Source organism: Sus scrofa, chromosome 6 (assembly GCF_000003025.6).
Source record: "Sus scrofa isolate TJ Tabasco breed Duroc chromosome 6, Sscrofa11.1, whole genome shotgun sequence".
NCBI classification, from domain to species: Eukaryota; Metazoa; Chordata; class Mammalia; order Artiodactyla; family Suidae; genus Sus; species Sus scrofa.
This window is the reverse complement of record NC_010448.4, coordinates 83,078,868-83,103,455: the sequence shown is the minus strand read 5'-3', so window position 1 is coordinate 83,103,455 and position 24,588 is coordinate 83,078,868. Positions and strand designations below refer to the sequence as shown.

The 24,588-nt window shown below is 46.8% G+C and overlaps 1 protein-coding gene across 1 annotated transcript in view; it reads right to left on the bottom strand.

Annotated features, from left to right (window-relative positions):
• The window catches only part of MAN1C1 (mannosidase alpha class 1C member 1), a 138,707-nt gene extending 125,193 nt beyond the window's left edge, over positions 1 to 13,514 (bottom strand). The window contains exon 1 of the mRNA XM_021095595.1: positions 11,948 to 13,514. Within this exon, the coding sequence (XP_020951254.1) occupies positions 11,948 to 12,469 (522 nt within the window). The 5' untranslated portion in view covers positions 12,470 to 13,514. The remainder of the gene's footprint in view (positions 1 to 11,947) is intronic.

Below are 24,588 nucleotides of genomic sequence, written 5' to 3'. Positions count from 1 at the left end.
CACACACACAAGGAATCTTTGATCTGATCACGAGGGGGTGGGCATCAGCCCAGCCCCGACTTCCTTCAAAAGCACCCCCCTCTCCCCCTCCTGGGGATTTAAAAGACAATGGATGGTACAGGGGGCCAGAGGTCAGAAACCCCTTTTCTAACATGCAAGAAAACTTCAAATTCCAGGGCTGACAAACTAGAATTCTGTTCCCCCTGGTGCCAAGTTTAAGAGCACTTTACTCAGAGCACAGTGAATCTTATTATGCTTTAATCTAATCCAGGGCCTCATCACAGGAAATGTCTAATGCTGTTTGTCTCCCTCAGCCCCATTTGGTACCACTCTTAGTTACTTAAGGATCAGTAATGAAACAAAGAGCTCCTACCACGAGCACAAGGTGGCTATTACTCCAGGCCACCTCTGAGACTACATCCGCGAGAAGTCTCTGCCCCTTATCTAATTACACACCCCAAAGACCTGAGTATGAAGCGGCTAGCGAAGTCTCTAGACTGAGCTGCTATTTTTCTGTCAAAACACGAAACCTTCTCTATAAAGGGTTTCCTCATTTGCTAAAGTAGCAAAATTGATTATATTTATAGGTTGTTCTCTAGCAGGGCCAGTTCTGAAAGCAAGAAACTCAAGTCTTCTTGTCCCACAGATTCTTATAATTAAAAACCAGGACTCCTCCAAGTTCCATCAGGTGAGTGACCGTCACGGAGAATGGCTTCCGGGAGAGTGGGAAGGAGAAAGGTTTGCTGATCTCAGTCAAGAACACAAGTCCAGAAGAACAACAACAACAACAACGGAGGTGCCAAAATGCCTTCCCAGGAGATCAGCATTTATTTGGCAAAGTTGAGACTTAATCGCTGAAAGAAAAGCTCATTCCAGGAGTGAAAATAGGAGATAGGGATCTTAAATAAGAGACTGGCAGTCAACACGTCCATCACTCCAAATGAGACTAATAGAATTAAAGGCAGCCTGGACATTACTTCACAACACCGAGCACAAACCCTATATGGTCACAGCTACGTTTACTTCATATCGAACTTTCCTGAATAGAGGAGATAAGAGATCACATCCCACAGCCTATCGCTCGGAAATCCTTCAATCCTGTATATTTAGCTTCCTTCTGAGAAGTAATCAGCAATTTGGCCTATACAGTTTTGTTTTGTTTTGTTTTGTTTAATGAGGGGATTTACAAACCAAGGTTTTTTTTTTTTTAATAGTGATATTTATGTTTTCCATTATAGCTGGTTTACAGTGTTCTGTCAATTTTCTACTGTACAGCAAGGTGACCCAGTCACACATACATATAGACATTCTTTTTTTCACATTACCATGCTCCATTGTAAGTGACTAGATATAGTTCCCCGTGCTATACAGATGGATATCGTTGCTTATCCATTCCAAAGGCAAGAGTTTGCATCTATTAACCCCAAATTCCCAGCCCATCCCACTCTCTCCTCCTCCCCTTTGGCAACCACAAGTCTTAAGTTTTGAAAAGTCTTCATTAGACTTAAGGTAGAGAGACCAGACAAAATATTTGACAGCTTAAAAAATCCTGAGAGGAAAGTCACACTAATGGAGGCTGCTAGAACATCACAGATCAACAAATATTTCTCCCAACACTGAGAAGCAGATTAGAAAAAAATGAGTAAATAATTTAAGATGATATCAACCAGAAATTAGGTACCCTTTTGAGAACTATTATATCTAGTCAGGATATAATTTCAGTACAAAATTACACTCCATGCATCCAATACCAATTACCAAAAATAAATAGCCTAAACTGTACTAATACATGTACGTTAAGGTTGTGCACTTGATTGAGGAGTCTTTAGAGACCTACTCAAGGTCTACTTGTTTGTACTTTACATATAATGCTAACAAGCTAGATTGGTTTCCTAGCCACCTACAGGTTGGAAAATAGCAAAATAGGAAGAGCAGAGAATAACGCAGCCAGAGGCAGGTATCCTGACAGCCAAAAGAAGGGACAGCTGACAATCTTAACAGAAAGAGGGGAGAAAAACTGCTTAAAAGCAGAAGAATCTAGAATCTCAAAAAGGCACCATTCACAGTGTTTGGTATAAATTTTTTTTTTAAGTGAGTAGCTACATGAAGCTATAGGAAAAATTTAACCCATAACTAGGAGATAAAACTGTCAGTAGGGGCTGACCCAATGATGTTGGAAATAGCAAAAAAAAAAAAAAAAAAAAAAAAAAAAAGGACTTTTTGAAAAGCTATTATAAATATGCCTTAGGATTTAAAGAAAAACATGGAGATGATGAGTGAACAGATGGGTAATACTGGAGAATCAAAAACAATGAAAAAGATCCAAATGGAAATCCAAGAGACAAACAAACAAAAAAAAATCCCTGAAAATTAAAAATCCACTGGGTGGGCTTAACAGCAGATTGGACACTACAGAAGAAATTTTCAGTGAAGCTGAAGATGAGTTAATATAAATTACTCACACCAAAGCACAGAGATAAAGACAGAAAAGGAAATGAACAGAGACTCAGTGACTTCCAGAAAACCATTAAGCAATTTATCTTATGTGTAAATGGAGTTCTAAAAGAAAAGGAGATAGACTGAGGTGGAAAAAATATTGAAGAAATATGGGCCAAAATTCTTCCAGACATGATGAAAAACATCAACCCATAAACATAAGAAACTCAACAAACCCCAAGAAAGATAAATAATCACCTCTACATTTAGGCAGAACATAGTCATACTGCTGAAAAATAAAGAGAAAATCTTAATAGCACCCACAGGGAAGGGAAAGTCATTACATGCAAGGGAATACACTCTAATCTCTCATCAGAAACAATGCATGTTACAAGACATTGGGTCTTTCATATAAGGAAAGGGAGGAGGGGAATCAACCTAAAATTCTCTATCCAGGAAAAATATCCTTTTAAAATTAGGGCAAAATAGGAGCTCCCCCTGTGGCACAGCAAGATCAGCGGTATCAGTAGGTTGAGGATCCAGCATTGCCTCAGCTGCCACTTGGTTTGCAGCGGTGGCTCAGATCCGATCACCAGCCCAGGAGCTCCATGTGCCGCCGGGTGGCCAAACAAAAATAAAGAAAATGAAATAAGGGCAAAATAGAGACATTTTCAGAAAACAAAAGGTGCAAGAATTTGTCACCAGTAGACCTACACTGGAATGTTAAGAGGAATTTGATTTATAGATTCAAGGCAAATCCAATGAAAATCCTAGCAAGACTTTTCATAGAAACTGATATGTTTGTTCTCAAACATATCCAGAAATGCAAAAGACTTATAATAACTAAAGCTATTTTGAAAAGGTTCAAAGATGGAGGAATCACACTACTTGTTTTTAAGACTTGCTATAAAGCTCCAGCATCAAAGTAGTAGAAACTAACAACAAGGATCTACTGTATACCACAGGGAACTATATTCAATACCTTATAATAACTTATAATGGATAAGAATCTGAAACACACACACACATACCCGTAAAATGCTGAATCACTTTGCTGTACACTTGAAACTATATAACATTGCAAAGCTATTATACTTCAATCTTTAAAAAAAAAAAAAAAAAACCCAGGAAACAAACACCAAGATGGTTGGCTTAAACCCAATCATATTAATAATTACATTTTTAAAAAAAGATAGTATGAACTGTCATAAAGATAAATCAATAGAAGATTAGTTCCCACTATGGCACAACAGGATCCATGGCATCTCTGGAGCACTGGGATGCAGGTATGATCCTCAGCCCTGCACAGTGGGTCAAGGATCTGGCGATGCCACAGCTGCAGCATAGGCCACAACTGTAGCTCAGGTCTGATCCCTGGCTGGGGAACTCTATATGCTGTGGGGCAGCCAAAAAAGGAAAAAAAAAATAGAAGATTCCAGAAACAGAACCACACAATATGGTTAATTAATCTAACATGGCATCAAAGCAATTCAGTGGGGAAAAGAGAACTTTTCAACCAATGGTGCTAAACAACTATACATTAAATGGAAATAAATGAACCTCAACCCCTACTTCACACCACATATAAAAATTAATTTGAAGTAGATGAGAGGCCTAAATGTAAAAACAAAAATGGTCAAGATTCTGAAATTAAAAGAAGACTATCTTCATGACTTCAGGGTTGGCAAATAATTTTTTTTTAAGTACACACAGAAAACACTTAACCATAAAAGAAAACACCGATACACTGGACTTCATCAAAATTTAAAACTTCTGCTCTTTGAATGACACCATTTAGAAAATGAAAAGACAAACCATTGAACACAGTATATACATCTGACAAAGGACTTATATCCAGAATATGCAAAAGATTTCTAGAATTCAGTAAGAAGATAATAAACAGCTCAGTTTTTTTAACTTAAAGAGGGCAAAAGATCTAAACATACCCTTGAAAGGAAGATAAAGAAATGGTAGATAAATATATGAAAAGATGTTTAATATCAGTAGTCAACAGAGAAACAAAAATTAAAACCATAATTAAATATCACTACACATTAAATAAAATGGCTAAATTTTAAAAGGTGGACAATAGCAAGTGTTGACAGAGATGCAGAACTGTCACATGTTGCCAATAGGAGTATAAACTGGTCTAACTATTGGGAAAAATGTTTCCATTTTTCAAAAAGATAAACATACATTTACTCTATGAGCCAGCAATCATACTCCTAGATACTGACACAAATGAAAATATACCTGCATAAAAATGTGTGTATAAAATGTTCAAAACAACTTTATCCATAATAGCCAACAAAAACAACCAAAAAGTCCAATCACAGGTGAATGGATAGATAAACAAACTATGGGATATTCCATGGACTACATCTTAACAATAAAAAGGGTTAAAGTACTGACACACCTACAACATGGATAAATTTCAATTTCAAAAACATTATTCTCAGTGAAAGAAGCCTTGCACAGAAGGGTGTATGTTGTACCACTCCATTTAGTTCCATCAAGTTCTAGAACAGGTGAAACTAATCAAAACCATGGTTGCAGGTGTGGATGCTGGGGGACTGACTGGGAAGGAACAGAGGGAACTTTCCAAGGTGATGGAAATATTCCACATCTTCATAGGGGTATGGTTGACATGATTTTCTGCATTTGTTAAAACTGAGCAAACTGGATATTTAAGATCTGTTCATTTCCCTATATGTAAATTATAAATAAATGAACTGTACATTATAAATAAATTATAAATAATAAATTTATATATAGGTAAATTATAAATTATAAATGTAAAAAATAAATAGGTAGTACCTGCATCACAGAGCTGTTGTAAAAACAACAAGATGAGAACATAATGGCCAGGTGTTGAGAGACTAGCAATCTTATCTACATGACTCATCAGGCCCTATGGGACATGCTATATTGCACAGTGGATTTTATGGTGAACCCCCCACCCAAGTCATGACAGAAGGGGAATGAGGGGAGAAAAGTCTCCTACAATTCAGCCATTGAAAACGGTTGCTATTTCATGAGAGCTGTTTGCCTAGAAGGTTCACCTGCAGAGCAGCTGACGCCCAGAGCATGCCAGGTAAAAGCCTACTTAATGCTTAGTCACTAGGGAGGACACACATCAGTTTGCCCAAGTTTCTTCTCTGAACGTTACGATGGACAACTTTTGCACCAAAACAGGGGGACGGACAGCCATCCTAGTCTTAGCCTTGAAATAATGAAAATTCTGAGTTCGGAGGCATACTCAGACCTCCCTGTAAGAGCTATTCTGACCGACTGCCTGCCAAGTCTGGGGAGTTCTCAACCCAGATCTTAGAAAATCTTCTCAAGGGAGGAAGCACCTACAACTAGGCCACCGAGGCTGCAGCCTGCAGCTGTGATCTCCGTGGCTTCCGTTCTCCTTGGAGATGGAGACACCAAAAAGCAGGTCTGACTTACAGGGACCTCGGCCACACCCTGCATTTAAAAGAACCAAAACCAGAGTTACCATTGCAGCTCAGTGGTAATGAACCCGACTAGTAACCATAAGGATGCAGGTTCAATCCCTGGTGGCGCTCAGTGGGTTAAGGATCTGGTGTTGCTGTGAGCTGTGGTGTAGGTCACAGATATGGCTCGGATCCCGTGTTGCCGTGGCTCTGGCTATGGCCGGCAGCTACAGCTCTGATTCGACCACTAGCCTGGAAACTTCCATATGCCGCACCTGCGGCCCCAAAAAGCAAAAAACATACAAACAAACAGAAAGAACCAAAACCACACTGCCTCAGCTATTAACCAGCCCTCAGAGCGAAGTGGGGGTCAAGGAGGGGCCAGGTGGAAGACTTAGGTCCTTGAGTCCTCAGACATCCTTGAGGAATCTCTAGTTTGTTTCTTACCCTCATTTGCCATGAGAATACAGAGCTTTAAAAGTCTGTTGTTTTCCCCAAATTATGCAAACACTTGCACATAGGCCTGGGCCCCGGGGTAGTAGGAAATCAAGAACCAGAGCTTATTGTTTGAATGAGCCTGGTCTTTTTGGACTGCAGTTGCACAAAACTGGAATAATAATAATCCTCAGTTCACGATGCTCATTCCTGTTCCAAGGATGGCCCCTCTGTTAAAGTTAATGTAATAAATGCCCATGAATTCACCTGAGGTAACTACTCTCCTGAAACCTGTCCATCATTCCCTTGCGAAGGCTGTCCTGGCTGGGCCAATGAAAGCAAGGCAGGGAGAGAATTTCCTGAAGCTCCTACCACTTCCCTGAGCACAGACTCGACTTAGGATGCAGAGGCAGGCACCTTCCCCAAGCCAGAGGCAGTGCCCACAGGCTGGTTGCCCACCTAGATTACCAAACAGCTGCCCTGCATGAGGCTTTCCAATCTGCGAGCCTGATTTATTTTTTTCAATAAGAGAAAAGATGTAAGTCCCTTTGAGCAAAGTGTGCCTGATATATATCACAATATTTATTTTTGGTGGAGTAATGGATCAGTCTTTGGGGAAAGCTAGAGAAAAGGCATTTCTTGAGCTCGGATGTAAATCACTCTGAAAACTGCAGGGGATTCTATAGTCTCACCCCCCTGCTAACTACAGTATGAAATAAGCAGCTGACTTTTAAAAGTCATTGTACTTACTTGTTTCTAAACCTAACACTAAAGACAGAGTAAAGGATGTGAGGTCTGAGAAGCAATTGCTCCTGGAATGCTGGCACCAAGTTTCCCAATAACCCTGCAGCTCAAATGAGAGATCCAGGAGTTCCTGCTATGGTGCAATGGGCTGGATGGCATCTCTATAGTGTCAGGATGCAGGCTGGATCCCTGGCTCAGCACAGTGGGTTAAAGGTTATGGCATAGGTCACAACTGTGGCTCGTATCTGATCCCCGGTCTGGGAACTACTCATGCTGCAGGGCAGCCAAAAAAGGGGAAAAAAAAAAAAAAGTAGCGAGCCACCCAACCTGCGGGTCTTAAGTCATATGCCTGGTGGGGACAAGTTCTAAGCTTTGCTCTATTTGCAGTGTTCAGATCTAAGGAAGAAGGATGAGGTACGTGGCTGGGGTTATGATATAAGGGTCTCCCAAGGGACCTGTCTGATTATTATAGGCCAGTCTTCCTGTCTATATTAAAGATACCAAGGAACAGGACAAGGGAGAAACGAAAGGAAAAGGGGAGAAAAAAATCTTCAGTGGATTTTCAACTCCAGCGGAGCTCTCCAAAGGAAAGCTATTTAAATCTGAGATGTTGCTAATATTAATTATCCGCACATCTCACAGACTCAGATTCACATGCTACAAAGAACACAAAGCCTTTTAATTTTCCTACCTGTCCCTCGTACGAGTGGTGATAAATCAGATATACAGAGAAACCACACATGACTAACGAACTAGCCCGTTAATGGGGAGCAAAGATCATTTGCCAGAATGACTTATTCAGACACAGTCACCTATCACAACCATCAGTATCCTAGAGGCCTGACACAGCAGTCATGGAAGGCAAGAGCTGGAGCACTTGCTGCCAAGTCTCAGGGACTCCAGGGTGACTCGGACATCCTCCAGATGCCTGCTCTCCAGGCACGAAAGATTTTACTCATGGCTGCCACCTCCCTGTTCCCTTCAAGTTAAACTTGCACTTGGAAAATTCCTATAATTTCTATAAGGCTTCCTGGGTCTAAGCCCCCAAACCTTGCAGTGGTCCCTACTCTGTGACTCTTGGAATTCCAGGGACCCTTAGGAAGAAGATCCAGCCTCTGCCACCAGCTGGCTTAACTGTTTACAGATCTTTACCAGAGCCACTCATTCAAGTATCTGGGCTCCAATTAAATCTCAGACCCTATTGTAGGTGCTTCGGCAGATACATAAACAAAACGGTGGACACGTGGGAGTGAGGGAGAGAGAAGCGGCCCCTAAATGCCAGTCTCTTCATTTTACTAGGAAAACTGAGACCCAGTGATAACCAGTAATTTTCCCCTAAGGTCAGGGCTGATGGCGTGGCTGGGACTTGAACCCCGGTTGGACTCTTAGGAGGTCTGCCACGTACCATGGTGCAAAAGGGCACCAGGCAGAGGAAAGGGGCATGGGGGTGAAATTCAACCCCCAGTCTTCATGTGGGCTAGGGGCAGCCCCACTCCAGGGCCATGTTGTCACTTCCCTAGACTGCCCAATTCCTTTTAACAAAAGCCCCTTTCGCTGGAAGGGACAACTGAGATCCTGCAGATCAGGAACCAACCATCATTAGGAGGACCCGACATAGTTTGAAACCTTTCTTCAGGATGTAACCCTGACAAGCTATTCACTCCCAACTCTTGCCATGTATGAGAAAAGTCTATTGCACTTGAATGGTAACCCACCAATGTCCCCTATGATAATTATAATAATAATTTCCTATATCATTATTAGATCTGAAAGAGCAGGCTGCAAGTCATTTCCTATTCTCACCAACACCTTTATTCTCCATTGGTCCCTGAGATGAGGATCTGTCACTGTTCAATCTCATCTCTAAAGTTCAGTACAGGAGAAAGGAATAAATAACGGAATCAACTATATGAACATCTCCCCTTGACTAAGAGCTACGGAGACAACAGTGAACGCCAGCATCAATGACAACACAACACTGTCCCTGACTTCCTGGAATGGAGACATGTGAAAAACAGAGCTGAGAAAAGCCCAACTGCTATGGAGTCCCTTGGCAGCCTGGCAGTCTACTTAGGGGTCAGGTCTGGAAGCAAGAGTTCATGTGACCAGTCTATTCTCCCCTCTGCCATCCCATTTTACAGAAGGAAAAATAAGGTCCCGGAAGGAGTGGAGGTAGTTTTTCCCAAATCAGCTGATGGTTGAGCTGAGACTCGAACCCATGTTCTTCTGGGTTCCCCTTTCCACCTTCTGGCCTCCTCGAAGCTTCCAGAAGTACGAAATGAGAAGAAATAGCTGGTTCTAGGGAGAGATTGTTTCCTGATGCATGTATACCCAGGACATGCAGCAACCAACCATCTCTCAAAATAGAATGTTCGTAAGTATATGTCATTGATCTAGAGAACTGAGTGTCCAGTCTTCATTCATTCTCATTTATCACCCTCTCTGAGTCTCTCTTGATGTTTACTTTCACTTTAAAAACCTCATCTGATAAGAACAGAGCCCTTTTTATCTGATGCTAGCTCCCCCTCTGCTCCTGGGGTCTAATCAATCCATGTCTGGAAATAAAGAAGCGAGAGAGGAAAGCAACGGTCCCTTTTCTGAAAACAGGCACCTTTCTAAAACAATCTACCTCTGGGCATGGCACAGATAGAAATTTAGATGAGAAGGAAATGAAGACATCCTCCAGCAGTAGTCATAAGCATTCCCCAACAGATGGGACACTAGGGAAGTTAACTCTGTGTTAACAGCTAAACCAAACACTCTGCCCCACATTTTTCAGGTCGTTAGCGGAGAGGGGTGGTCCAAACTCAAGAAGCCTGAAGAGACAATAGGCTTCAAAATATAGTGGTGTATACAGTCCAGTCCCCTCCATTCTGTGGAGCTTAAGGTCTTCAAGGTACTAAGACAGGGCTCACTGAAGGCCAACTGCAGGTATAGACAAGGAGGCTTCCAGCAACTACCAGGGGTATACAGATATGCCAGACAGAAAGATCAAGACTTCCGGCAACCAACACAGACCACCCATTGTGTTAGCTTGCACCCACCTGCAAGGCAGTCTCCACATCTCCCTCCACCCCTAGCCACTGTCGCACATCACTGCCAGAAACCTAAGCCCATAAGAGAGGTTCTCTCTTTTTGAGAGGCAGAGCCTGGTTCCCCATTAGCCAGCCAGCCCTTCCTACCACAGCTTCCGACCACAGGCTTTCAGAAATGGGTCACATATCTAGATGCAAATGCAGAAAGCACCTCTTCTGAAAAGGACGAGTTAATTCTTAATCCTTTGGGGGATCCTTTTGAAAACCTGACGGCAGCGCTATGCTCCATGAAAAACTGCACATGCGCATTTTATATGCAATATCACTGGGCGTTATTGCTCTCCAAGCAGGTATAATAGGGTTAATGTGCTCAGAGGCAGCTTTGGGAAAGGGAGCTGGGGTGGTTCAGGTGAGTGTTCAACAAGACAGCTCCTTAACCAACAAAGGAGAAATAATGGCCCTTCCTCAGCCTTGCAAGTTTCAGAGGTTAACTGTGGGATTTCAACAGAAATTTAGAAACTGCGATTGTGCATACATACAAAATAAGGACTCATCTTTGTGGTTTTCTATCTTGACATCACAAAACGTCCAGTGATTGCTAGTTGAGATAGAGTCTCCACAAGGCTTAGCATGGAAGGCTGAGTAACAGGAGCGGAGATGAGTAGGGGAGAAGTGGGTGTTGGGAGAGAGGACAGACTGGAGAGGGAGAGGGGGGACAGCTAAGCTCTCCACTGGCTCTCAGTAAGTCCTGGCAGGGCAGGTCCTGACCCTTGCTGCCTGCCCCTTCCGGAAATCAGAGCAGACTTGCTTACTGCTTTGCAGCAAACCAAGAACTCCAGACAGAAGCAGTCCTTTCCTTCTGGGCCCACGGGCATGGGGGAGCATCCTCTTATTTCTAGGAAGGAGACCCTGGCCCACTGCTTGCCCACAGCCCCCTCGTGGCCCGGGGGTGTCACTGCAGCCCCCTCTGCAATGCTGGGCAAAATCCTCATGCAGGAGGTTCCAACAGCAGGCAGCTCCAACAGTGGTTGAGTAGAACATTTAGTTATCAGTGGTGGCTTGGCAACAGTCTTCAAGCCATGGTGAGGCGAATTTGCTTTTGGTTTCTTGAACTAATACTAAGATTCAGACTTAAAGTGATCCTTCTAACCTCTCTCTGGTAAAATCCCTGCAGGGCACAAGTCCAAGACCTGCTTCATTAAGGCAATAACCTCAGAGCTTCTATAACATTACCACTGCCTTATTGATCACTGCTCCCTGCATCACATGCGATTATGTACAATTGTTCCAAAGCTCAATAGAAACAGTTAGCAAGAATGCACAACATTCTCTGGTTTGTAGGTTGCTGGCTTGATTACAAAATACTTGCAAGACACCAAATACCCCCCAAATCCTTGATTTCCAGGTAGTAGATTCTACAGGAGTTTGGGAGAAGTCGTGACTGAAGGACACACATTAAGAAAGAACGTGGCCTTGGTCCCTTCAAGGAGAAAGGTTGTCCATTAATGAACCTTACTAGCAACTCCATCAAAATCTTATCGGCAACCCTACAAAGAGAGGGAGCAGAGCCCACCTGGACTGAGGACTGGACTAGAAAGACCAGAGTCTGCAGATGGGGCAAAGTTGGTCCAGTGGTTCAGCTACCACCTGCTAGGCGTGGGGATGATTAACTGAACCCAGTGGTGGAAAAGTGTGCAGGAAGGAGTGAAGGTAGGAAGTTTTGGAGGAGAGAGGAGGGTGCAGAGTGTGCCTAGAGGGCCTAGAGTAGACCAGCGTGCAGGGGAGTGACTGGGGCCCAGGGCAAATGGATGGAAGCACAGTGGGTCTTTTCTTTCATGAGGGAAAGACAGTCCTTACCTCCTTGATTTTCTCCCGTTGGGTTTGAACTAGGCTCTGGGGCTCCTTACTCTTGTTGGCCCCAGTCCCCAGGACCGGGTGGCGGAGGCGGCTCCTGAAGGCGTTGAAGTCAAAGCTAGACTGGATGCTCCCCTCCTGGGGTCTGAGGGGGGCCGCGGCAACCTCCTCCCGTAACTCAACGAGGCGGGTGCGCCTTGGCCATCCTTTCCGACTGCGGGGACTGGCTTGGCTGCTGGGATCGTCCTTGCCTGGTGCTGGAGCCGCGGGGGCCGGGTTGGGAGGTGACTCCGGCTCGCGGGCCAGAGAGTGGCCGGCGACTTGGGCCACTGCCTCCATGCCGGGCTGCTGGGTCCGGGGGGCCAGGAAGAGGCGCTTGAGGCGAGAAGAGTTGGGCAGCAGGAAGAGGGCCCCGAAGCACAGGGTGATGAGGCCGGAGAGGAAGAGAAGGAAGAGGAACTTCTGCGGCAGCCGCAGCCCCCACGAGGAGGCCGGGACGAAGCCGGGCACTTTCCTCATGAGCATCGTGGCCGGGCACAGGGCTAGGGACAGTCAGCTCCAGCCAGGCCCCTGAGGCCCTTGGAGTCCAGGCACTTGTCAGCTGGGGGCTCGGGGAGAGTAGGTCGTCGAGGAGCGTCTCTCGGGGTGGGTGTCCCTGAGAGCTTCGCCTCTCGGGGACGGCTCCTGAAGTTCAGGGAGTTTGGGGCGCGTCCTCCCGCGCCGGGGTGGGGGCGCAGCGACCTCGGCGGGGCCCGGGCGAGCGAGGCGGCGGGGCCCGGGCCCGCAAGGGTCGGCCGCCTGCCGCAGCCCTTTCTCCGGCCGCCGCTCAGCCCCTCCTCGCAGCGGCCGGAGCTCCCGGGGCCCGCGCCTTCCCGCGCTGCGGCCGCCGCCGGGGCCGTCACATGCCGTCCACGGCGCCCACGCTGTTGGCGCGGAGGGGAGCCCGCAGGCCTCGTCCCCGCGCCGAGCCGCCCTCAACCCCTCGGCCCAAAGTTTTAGCCTCAGAAGCAGTTTCCAGAAGGGGCCACCTTCTGGGGGCGAAGCGGCAGCGGGGCTGGAGTGTCAGTGGCGCTCAGAGAGCGCGCCGGCCCAGCCGGGTCGCGGCAGTGCCGGGGCTCGGCTAAGGGGACGCGTCCACAACTTTGCTCCGCCGCGGAGCGGGCGCCGGCGAGCGGGAGCAGACACTTCGGAGCCTGCAGGGGTAGGGGCTTCCCGGGTCCCCAGGAGCAGAGGGATGCCCGAGCCCTGGTCCGGTGCCCGGCACCGTCCGCGACCAGCCGCGGCGGGGCGGCTGCAGCTGCGCCCGGGAGTGCGAGCTCCCGCCCCGCCAACTCGGTGGGGCTCCGGGTTCCTGCTGGGATCACCTGTTCCCGGTCCCCGCCGGCTCCGCGGAGCGCGCAGTCCCGGCTGCGCCTCCCCCGCTGCAGCTGGCCTCCTCTCAGCGGCCGCTCCAGACGGGCCGCTGCAGCCGCAGGCTGAGCCTCCTCCACCGCCGCCGCCGCCGCCGCCGCCACCGCCGGCGCCGCCGCTGCCGAGCCTGCGCCCCACAGGCGCGCACACCGCCCGGACGCCCCCGCCGCTGCCGCCGCAGCTCCGGCTTTCACTGAGACAGCACCCTCGGCCCCGCCTCCCGTCGGGCCACGCCCTCGGGCCACGCCCACTGCGCGCGTCCCGCGGTCCACCACCGCCGCGGCGCCGCAGCCAGGCCAATGGCCTCGCGGCTGGAGTAAGGAGTGCAGGGCCTGAGCCCGGGTGGGGAGAGGAGCTGGGACTCCAAGCCACGCCCCCTTCCTCAAAGGGCCGGCGCCGAGCACACTACCCCCACCCCCACCCCGCCCCATCCCGCCGGCACCAATGGTCCAGTTGCGCGGGGTTGGCGAGGGCGGGGGTGGAGAGCGGAGCGAGGTCATTGGCTGCCTCGGAGGGATCCCCGTTGGGCCGCAGTCGCCCATTGGTTAGTGCCCAGCATTCTCTGGACTGGGAGAGACCGAGACACCGCCTCCCACCCTTGTCCCCGCCCTCGCCGCTACAGTTGTCGGTCCCCCGGAGGGGGCACGAGCCCCAGCTGGTCTGGAGGGTTCTCGTAGTGGTTTGGTAATCTCACTCACCCCTCTGTGCCAGTCCGGGATTGGCGGGGAGCTGGAGGCCTGCCCAGGGAACCCGAGAGCTTCCGCAGGGGCGGCCGTGGTGCTGCTGTGGCAGGCTGTGAGGAAGGGCTGGCTGGAGCCAAGCCAACCCGGCGGTTGGGCCGGGCTAAGGCAGTGTTTCCACTAGACCCCCTCCCGCAGACCACAACTCTGCCTTCCTTTTCCCACAGCCCCAAACCAGGCCGGCCCCCTGGGTAGGGCAGATAAAGAAGCTAACCGCAGCGGTGCCAGAGCAAGGAAGGAGAAGGAACCTTGGTCATGTGCGCAGAAGACCATACACATCAGGTGATGTGCGTACCCAGATGCCTGCGTGTGTTTATGTGCACATGTGTGCTCCAGTGCATAGACATGGATGCACTCAGAGATTGCATGTGGGTGTGTACCTGCACACAAACATACACTTAATTTAGGTATGGACGCCAAGTGATTTTCCAAAGTACATGAAGACATATCAGTACAAGTACTGACATGCACAAACTCAGACACACAATAGATAGGTTCAAAAACATGCACTTATACACACAGTCAGGCTTATATTCCTAGACACAGGTGTATCTCAACCCCAAGACCCTCACACCTTCCTTCCAGGATTCAATTCTCTCTGCATCTTCCCTTTCTGTTAAACCAAACCCAAGGCAGAGAAACATTGTGTTGTGTGGGTCTTTCATGCAAGACACTTTATAGAGACAAATAGCAGAGGGAGAGACAAATTAAGAGGTGTAATAGGCAAGAGGGAAAATATCTGCTTTCAGCTGTAATTTAAAATGAAATGCAGTGTTGATGAGACAGAAAATACTGCAGGGAGGCCTTTGCTACAGAAGAAGTAGCCCAGGCAGGCTCTCACCTCATAAATCTTGCTTCTTCCCTGAGGCCTTTTACATGATGGGCCACTGGGACTCAGACATCCTTCTACCTCTGGCCAGGCCACTGACAGCAGACCCTCCCCTGATATTCAAACATCCTGAGTGTGCAAATCTCTTTCAATTGAAAACAAAAGATTGCTCTGGGTAACAGGTGCAAATATTTTGGTCACTCCCAACCCCACAAGTACACCCAACTTAAATGTCAATTCTGATTCAGATGTTTCAGTCTCTCATGAGTTTGACTGGCAGGAGTCAATTCCCTGGAACCAGCTGTGAACATCAGAGACAAGCATGTGACCCACCGGGATGCTGGCTAGGCTCCTTCCAATCTCCAACACACAAGCATCTCCCTCCCAGGACCCACGTTAGGAAGGGGGAGCCTTGTCTTTGGAGAACCAGGCAGCACCCCACATAGCTCTACATTGAGAGTGTAGGAGAATCACTGTTTAAAGTCCCCCGAGAAGGGAGGACCCAGGAGAAGGGGAGGAGGGTGAGGCTGAGGCTCAGAAGGCTGTGTCTGTTGGGACTCGTTCCTTACTGTCATTGTCACATCTAGACCTGTCTGGGACACTGGTGAGCCGGGATAGAAAATGAGGCTACAGCAGGAATCCACAGACTCAGGCTACAAAAGCCAGAGCCCAGAAAGGACAACTCCATTTCAACCCGATGCCGTGTTGATGATTATACTGGTTGGTGATACCATAACCTTTTACAATCTCCCTAACAAGCTTGCTGAAACTCTGGAAGTCTCCATCCCCCAAACACCCCAGCCCCCATGAACCTGACTCACACTGCGGCTCTTTCTTCTCTCACTGGATTTTTAATATTGACAAGCTGTTCCACAGCAGACTTAGTTCCTCATGGCAAGGACCATGGCTCAGTCACCTCTCTGACTGCCCTAGGTCTTATCTGCACATAGGCACTGTGTTTGTTGAGTAATGAATGAATAAATAAGTGAGTAGATGCCCATTTCACAAAATAAACTGAGGCTCAGGGGAGGGAATAATAATGAACCAACATTTTCTTCTTCTCCTTCTCCTTTTTCTTCTTCCTCCTCTCCCACTCTTCCTCCTGTTCTCCTTCTTCTCCTCCTCCCCCTCCCCCTCCTCCTTTTTTGGGCTGTGCCTGCAGCATGCAGAGGTTCCCAGACCAGGGATGGAAGTGCACCACAGCAGTGACAATGCCAGATCCTAACCCACTGTGCTGCAAGAGAACCCCATGAACCAACATTTTCTACGTGCCGAATAATATGGCCTCATTTACTTTTCAGAACACTCTTACGAAGTAGATATTATGACTAGACTCATTTTACAGATAAGAATACTAAGGCTAGAGAGATTGAGCATACGTTAACAGGTATATTTCTCAGTTCAATTCAGGAACTTGAGTGGGACTGGGAAGAGAAATGAATAGTCATTTTAAAATCTATTCCGTCGACAAACATTTATTGAAATTAGATGCTAGGCATTTCACCAGTCTTGGAGTGGATACAAAGATGAAAAAAGCGTGGTCCCTGTGATTACTGATTCATTCATACAGTAAAGAACTATTTATTAAACACCTACTATGTGCCAGGTACAGAGGGGCTGGAGATAACAGCCCTAGATAAGGTAAATGTGAAGCCTAACTTTCTTGTCTAAGAGGCGACAGGGGCTGGTTCAGCCTGTCAGGAAGGGATTCACCATGCCCTGGGTGCTGTGCTGAGTGCTTGCTCTCTCTCATCCTCTCTGCTCTCACAAAGGCCCTCTCTGCAGTAGGCTTTGTGATCCCAACCTAACAGATGGAGAAACTCAGGCTCAGGGGTGTGACATGACTTATCCACAGTCACACAGGGAATTACCTGCAAGTATAAGAGAAAAGCAGACTCATCGAATCCCAGATTCTATTGTCTTTCTGTTAACAATACTAATAGAAACTAAGATTAATAGAGCACACACTATGTGCCAAGCCCTTATAATAGCGTTTTATAGAAGCTCCATTATTTTGACTCTTACAACCACCCCATGAGACAGGTGCTCTTATTACTGACATTTTACAGAAGAGGAAACTAAAGCACAGAGATGTTAAGGACATTATCCAATGTCACACAGCTGGGAAATGGCAGAGGGGGGATTTGAAATCCAGCTGGTTAGGCTCCAGAGCCCTTTATGTCTTTCAGAGTCTATTGCTCCCGGCTGCATAATGCCAGGAGAGCAGGTGCTATAGGGAGTCAGAGCTGAGAAAGAGCACTGGCCTCAGGCAAAATTTTCACAGGCTTGTTGAGAGGATTATTTGAGCTCATCCAGCCATTCAGTAAGTATGTATAAAGTGCCTGCTATGTTTCAGGCAATATACTAGGCTTTAGCGATGTAATTGATGAGCAAAAATAGACACATTGTTCCCATTGTGGAGTTTACAGTCTTAAGGGGAAGAGGAGTTTAAACAAATAAGCAACCCCCCAAATAAGTCTGCAAGCTGAGATAAAAGTGAGGAAGGAGAGAGATGCTGCTCTAACATGTAAGGATGGATCCAGAACCAACTAGGCTTGGGTTGAGTGAGAAGGGGTCAGGAAGACCTCCGCTAAGGATGAGTGGAGTCAGATAAGCAAAGAGGGATAGTGAGAACATCCAGCCTGAGAGAATAGCATATGCAAAAGCCCTGGGGTGAAGAGAATATGGTGCCATTGAGAAGAGACAAGCCAGTATGTCTAGAGACGAGGCAGTGATGGGGAGAGACAGGAAGCACCATTGAATGATTTAGGGCAGGAGTAGGAATGTGTGTGGAAGGGAAGGGGGGTAGGCGGCTTCAGATTAACATTTTTAAAAGGCTACTCTAGCTACAGTGTGAAAACAGAATGGAAGGCAGGAGTCAATGAAGTTGGGTGCCTTTCAGAGGACATTGCATTTGTCTGAGGTGGCTTGGATTGGGGAAGCAGGAGATGGACAGGACCACAGGATCCAAATCATACTTAGAATTCCAAACTGAGAAGATCTGATGGTGGCTTAAGAGTGGATGTTGACAGAGAGAGAGAGGCTGGCAACAATTCCTAGGACTCTAACTTCCCTGGGGACAGGGGCATTTGTTGAGATGGGAGCAGTGAATTAGGCTAAAGGAGGCGTCCCATCTGCTCCTCCAGGAGTTTCTGGGCAGTTGGTGCAGAATTTGAATCTCAAATGGTCATTAGTCCTATTTAAAATCAAAGCCTAGAGATAAAGCCAAGTTGAGCCAAGAGAGAATCATCTCGGGCAGCTTTCTGAATGGCCTCCAGACAAATTCAACTTGGGCCGGAGAGCTTCTGAAGATGCACCCTGCTGGGTGAGTGCACACCAGGTTAGTCCAGAGGTGAAAACTCCTGCAGCTGTCCTGGGCTCTCTCCAACAGGCTGCAGGGCCCAGTCAATACCTCGATGTGCAGGGGGCAGCCAATTTCAGGGTCACAGAGCGGGAATACCTGCCCTCAGATTCCTTTTTTTTTTTTTTTTTTTCCTTTTCAGGACCACTCCTTTGGCATATGGGAGTTCCCAGGCTAGAGGTTGAATTGAAGCTGCAGCTGCTGACCTATGCCATAGCCACAGCAATGCCAGAACCTACACCGAAGCTTGCAGCAATGCTGGATCCTTAACCCACTGAGCGGGGCCAGGGATCAAACCCATATCCTCATGGATACTCGTCAGGTTCTTAACCCTCTGAGCCACAACAGGAACTCCCTGCCCTCAGACTCTTAAGAGAAGATCACAAAAGTTTCAGCTCTTCTTGCATGCATCCCCAGTCCTGAGGTGGCCCGGGCAGCCAGCCAGAAGTAAGAGTTCTCAACTGGGAGAAATTTTGCACCCAGGGAGCATTCGACAATGTCTGGAGATGATTTGGGTTGTCACAATTAGGGGAAGAGAGTCACTAGCATCTAGTGGATAAAAGTCGAGGACACTCTCAAACATCTTCCAATACACCTTCCCCTCCCAACAAAGATTTGTCCAGCCCCAAATGTCAGCTGTGCCAAGTGTGAGAAACCCTGGCTTAAACCCAAGGCTTTGAAGTCAAAGAGGCCTAGCGGTCTGGGTTTGAATCCAACATTGGCTGGTTGATCTTGGGCAACCTATCTGACCTTGGAGCTTCAAGACCTTCATCTATCAAATGAGGGACAACAGTAACACACACCTTAGAAAGATGATGTGAAGATTAAATAATTGGCTATAAGGAGTCTGGAGCACATGTTATGCTCATGTGACTTCCACATAAGCAGGGGGTGGGTTGGACTCAGTATGCCGGAGAAGGGAAAACAGGGGGACAAAAACAAGGACTCAAGTCAGAGCACCAGGTTGAGCCTGGATCTCCTGCCTGTAGTGAGACCCTGGGAAACTGTCCCAGTCCTTGAGCCCCAGTTTCCTCATCTGAGAAACAGAGATGCTCAACATGGGGTGGTTATGAGGGCTAAAGGAGCGAATGGTTGTAAATGTCTTAGCACAGAGTCTGGTACACAGTGAGCTTTGGATAAATGTGAACCAAACTTTATAGAAGACAAAAAGAATTAGTGCTACCTCATTTCCTAGTAACAGACAACCTGACAACCACATTGAAACTTTGTAACTCAAAGTTTCCAAGGAAGTTCCCATTTCAAATACTCTGCCCATGGTCCCTTCACTTATCAGATCGTACACACCAATTTTCATTTCCGAAAACACGGTCTCTGGATTATAATAATAGCACTGTTTATGCAGTCCTCTTGTGATAAGCACTGTGCTAAGCACTGCTCAGGCAAGCCCCTCCTCTCCAGGAATTTCCAGATCATCCAGCTCAAAGGTAGAACGCTGCAGACTTGAAATCTAAGGATCAGAGTGCGCGAAAGTAATTTGCAGCTGGAGGCAGAGCCGAGTCTGGATCCCATCAGTACTTGAGAATCCCAGCTGAGACCACTTCCACACGCATGATAAGGGTTCTTCTCACTCCCACAGTCCTGGGTTACATGTGCTTCACTGGTGTTGTGAAGGTTAAATGAAATAATCCACATTACTGTCTTACCAGGGTGCCTGGCATATAGCAGGAACTAAATGTTAGTTATTATTATTTATGGTACTGGCACTTTTAAAGGGCATGTAAAATAAATATCTTTGAATCTCGTAAAAGTACATTTCCAAAAGCTTACATCAAGCCCCATAAAGCTAGAAATGAAACAATATCTTTAAAATGTAATCCTGGCATGATTTAGTCATCTGGTTCCACTTACTAATATCAGGGAGTCCTCATCTTTTGTTTAATGTATGTGTGTGTGCCAGTTTCTTACCTTCCATGGGTTACCGATGCCCAGATTCTATGCAGGGTCTCAAAGGATCTCCCACTCTAGGGCTAGGAATATAAGAAGAGCCCAAGGCATTAAGCAGGAGTTGCTGGAACCATATGGACCAAACAATCATGGGGTGTTCCCTCAAACCTTATCCATTATGCCATTCAAGTGAGTTCTAAACTCAGATCAATAAGCCAGAGTGGCAAAAGAACATCGTAGTTATAGTCTTGAATCTCATAGACTAGGGTATGAACTCAAGTCCTACCAAGGTTACCATGAGCTGTGTAACCTTAGGTGGTCATCTCATCTGTTTGAGCTTCAGTTTCCTTGGCCATAAAATAGCAATGATAATAGTATTAAACTCAGTATATGTTAAATATTAGTATTATTAAAAGAAGTCAACAGTAGCAAGTTATTGGGGTGAATAAATGAAAGAGAAGCAAGATTGGGGTTTGACAGGGAGTTTCATCAGTTACCTTACTTGTCCCAAGTCCCAGCTCTGCCATTTGATTGCATGACCTGGGCAGATCCCTCACCTCTCTGAGCCAGTTTCGCCATCCATAAAGGGGGCCCCAAATACCCCAGGTAAGATTACCAGTGGGCAAGCACTTTGTTAGTGACAAAGCAAAAAAAGACGTTTGTTGTGGCTATGATCCCTTTTCAGAAAGAATTTTCATCATCTCAGAAACATTTATTGAGGAGTTCCTGTTGTGGCTCAGCGGTAAGGAACCAGACTAGTATCCATGAGGATGTTGGTTGGATCCCTCGCCCTGCTCAGTGGTTAAGGATCCAGCATTGCTGTGAGCTCTGGTGTAGGTCACAGACGCGGCTCAGATCCGGCATTGCTGTGGCTGTGGCATAGGCTGGTAGCTGCAGCTCCCATTACACCCCTAGCCTGTGAACTTCCATATGCCACAGGTGCAGCCCTTAAAAGCAAAAAAAAAAAAAAAAAAAAAAATTGCGCCTTAATCATAATTTTAAAACTTTGTGATGCCCTATGATATTTCCTGTTTTATTCCATTCTACTTTTTTTGCTTATAATCTTCTATATATTTTAAAGAAATAAAAAAGTCCATAGAAACCAAGCTAGTCATTTGCCCAGGCCACCAGGTATTTCTGGATCTCTGCCTTTGGGGGACAGGGTAGGATCGCCCCGCCCCCTTGTGGTTAAGTAGAGGCATGTGACTAGTTCTGGCCAATGAGCTGTGAGCAGAAACCACAGGGGCCACTCCTGGCGAGAACATTTAATTGCCGCCAGTGCCATACCCTCTAGAGTCCGGCTTCCCCTCTGGCAAGGTGACTGACAGTGATGGAGATGGCAGCTGCTCCATGAGCCCGAGTTCCAGTGTGAGTATGATGAGCAGAACCTTCCGCACATCTGCTTTGGCTGCACTGGCTGGAGTGTAAATGAAAAATTAACATGTGTTGTGTCAAGCCGAGACCACGGGGCTTTCAAAAATTTTTAAACTGAAAAAATGTTTAAGGTTAAATTAACTTTAATAATACATTTTATTTAATCCAATATATCCCCAAAGCCACTTCAATTATTATTTTAAAAATCAGTAATAAGATAAGCTATGTTCTTTTTTTACATACCAGTGAAAAACGATCTTCACGATCCAGTGTGTATTTTACATTTATAGCAAATCTCAATTCAGACAAGCTACATTTCAAGTGCGCCAAAAGCCCCATGTGGCCAGTAGCTGCTGGACTGGATGGCACAGCCATAATGGCTAATGACCCTCATTTTGAAGCACACTATTCTAAGGTGCCTGAATAAATAAATCTTTATCCCAGTCCAGAGGACCTTTAGAAAAGGAAATCCAGTGTCTCATAAAATAGGCTGTGGCTAGATTTTAGATCCATTTTATCTCATTTGATCTGCAGTGGGGACGTTTCCCTCAGGATTACAAATGGCTGCCATTGCCCTCCTTGTAGCTAACTCACCCCATTCTCTTCCTGGAAGAAAAAAGGGAGAGGGGGCTTTCAAGTGGCCCAGGTTAAAAGTAAAGAGAAAATTATGATGATTTAAAAGTGTTCTCAGTACCTACAGTATTCCAGGAGTAGACTCACTAAACCCCAGGTGGAGGTGAGGATGCAGGAGTAGTGGATGCACTTTCTTTTCAACTGGATATGAACAGTAGACTTCGGGAGAAACTGAGGGTTGGGGGGAAGGGTTCGAGGCAGGTGAGACGAAGGCCTTAGAAGCTGATCTCGTGCCTTGGGGCAGACAGGATTCCTTTTGACTTTGGATGTTGGCTAGGGACCTACACTCAAGGATCAGGGTTGCAGGTAAATGTTAATTCCTTTTTTATTAATTTGTGATTTTATCTGTGTGTTTATTGTTGTTGTACCGCATCCACTGATTAGAAAATGTGCTTTTTAATTTCCCAATATGTCAGGAGCATTTGTCCATGAAATGAAGTATTCTCCAGCCTCATCATTCTGACAGATAGGATCTTTAAAATGGATATACCATCATTTATTTAGCCAGTCCATTGCAGTTGGACATTAAGGTCATTCCAGTTGTTAATTACATCTGACAATAGTTTATCACTCTTATAAGCAGTCACAGAGGACACATTCAGATGGAGGAAGGTGTCCTTCTTGCAAACTGGGTGTTACCACATAAGATGCCAACTTATGGAAGGCATACTTCTCTGGTCGCTGCTAGGAGAGCTGTGGGAGATGAAGAGTTTTGGACTTGTTAGTTCACCTTATTAGTTCCACTTATTAATTCCGCAGATGTCCTCTCTGAGCCTCAGTTTCCTCATTTGGAGCATGATGATAATACTGGCCCTTTGGTATTTTTGTGAAAATTAAATTGGACGGACCGAATTCTGACTAAATAAGACAGATCGAGCACACACACAACTCTGCTCCCTCCTGAACCTCCACTAACACGAAGGCAAAAGTTAAAGTCATAAAATCACAAGGATAATTAGCTCAGAAGAAGAGATAGCATTAACAACATTTGGAGGACAGAAAAGCAGATTGATGAGTTGTAACTTAGGGCAACCAAGAACGCCGAACCCTAAGCTCCCAATGGAGAAAGCTGGAAGGAACTGGACTTAAACTTCAGAGCCCCTCAAAGGCTCAGTGATTACCTGCAGGGCCCAAGGGGAGGAGGGGCTACAAACAGGAGAGTGGGTCCCTTCTCTTCCTTGTCCTGTACCCAGTCACTGCTTCTGAGGACCTGAGGTCAGGTGGGAGGGAAGCTGCCCCTCCCGTGGGCACGCACAGCCTCTGTACCAGGCCCCAGTTGTCCGTGGTAGGGGAGGGTGGCAGCCAGAGAAACACAGCAGAAGTGGCCTCTCCTGGGAGCGAGACTCTGCAGGAGGCAGCAGAAGGCTAGACATTCAGAGAAAGTTCAAGATCATGAGCAACGGGTCCGGAACCAGAAGGCTGGGGGGCAGAACACTTGCTTCAACCACCCACGTTAAGATGGGGGCCCTGAGGCCTTGAGGGGACCGGGCCTGGCTCCAAACCCATACTCTTCAGGATGTCCTGCTCCACTTCCCTGCCCCCACGCTCTCCGTGCCTCCCCCTTCTCCACCCAGGTGGACAGTGGCCTCATCCAGGCGCTTGCTCTTCAGACTTTGCTCAGAGAAGCGCAGGGAGTATCCTGCTCAGCCAGTAGCGCGAGCCCCAGCGTGGGACCCTCCCCCTCCTCTCTGAGGCCATCCCCCCACACTCCTGGCAGCACTGCGCCTCCTTCCAGGAAATCACCACTGAATCCTCTTCTCAGAAATTCCTGCTCCCACATGAGTGTCAAATCATGTGCCAGTGGATGCGGCTTCAACCCTCCCAGAGGCAAAGGAGAGCTGCTCAAAGCTCACCTGGTCAGCTTTCCTCCGTATAGACCATGTCAAATGCACTAAAGGGAAACAGGTGGAAGGAGGTATTCCTGGGCCTGTCTGCTCACCTAGAGTCCGATGTCCTTGGCAGAGGCAGAGAAAGCTCATACACCCACGAGACGGGGCCAAGGCACCTCGGTGCTGTGATTTCGCAAATAAAAACACAGGAAGCCCGATTACATTTGAATTTCTGATAAGCAACAAATAATTTTGACTGGAAATATGCTCCATGCAATGTTTGGGACGTACACATACTAGCAGATTATTTGCTAATTTATCTGAGATTCAAATGAATGGGGCTTCCGGCATTTTATCTGGCAATGGGGTCTGCCCCCAGCACAGGGTCTAACACATGGCAGGAGTTCATGAAAGGAGGTGTTTGTTTGAACTTTGCACTGGATGTGTAATCAGAATGTTAGATTTCCCTAAGTGGACTTTCTAATTACTGGAAGTGAGTTTTGATTACCAAAATGAAACAGTTATTTTGCCCAAAAGGGACTGGAAAGTCCTGCTTTCTGCCT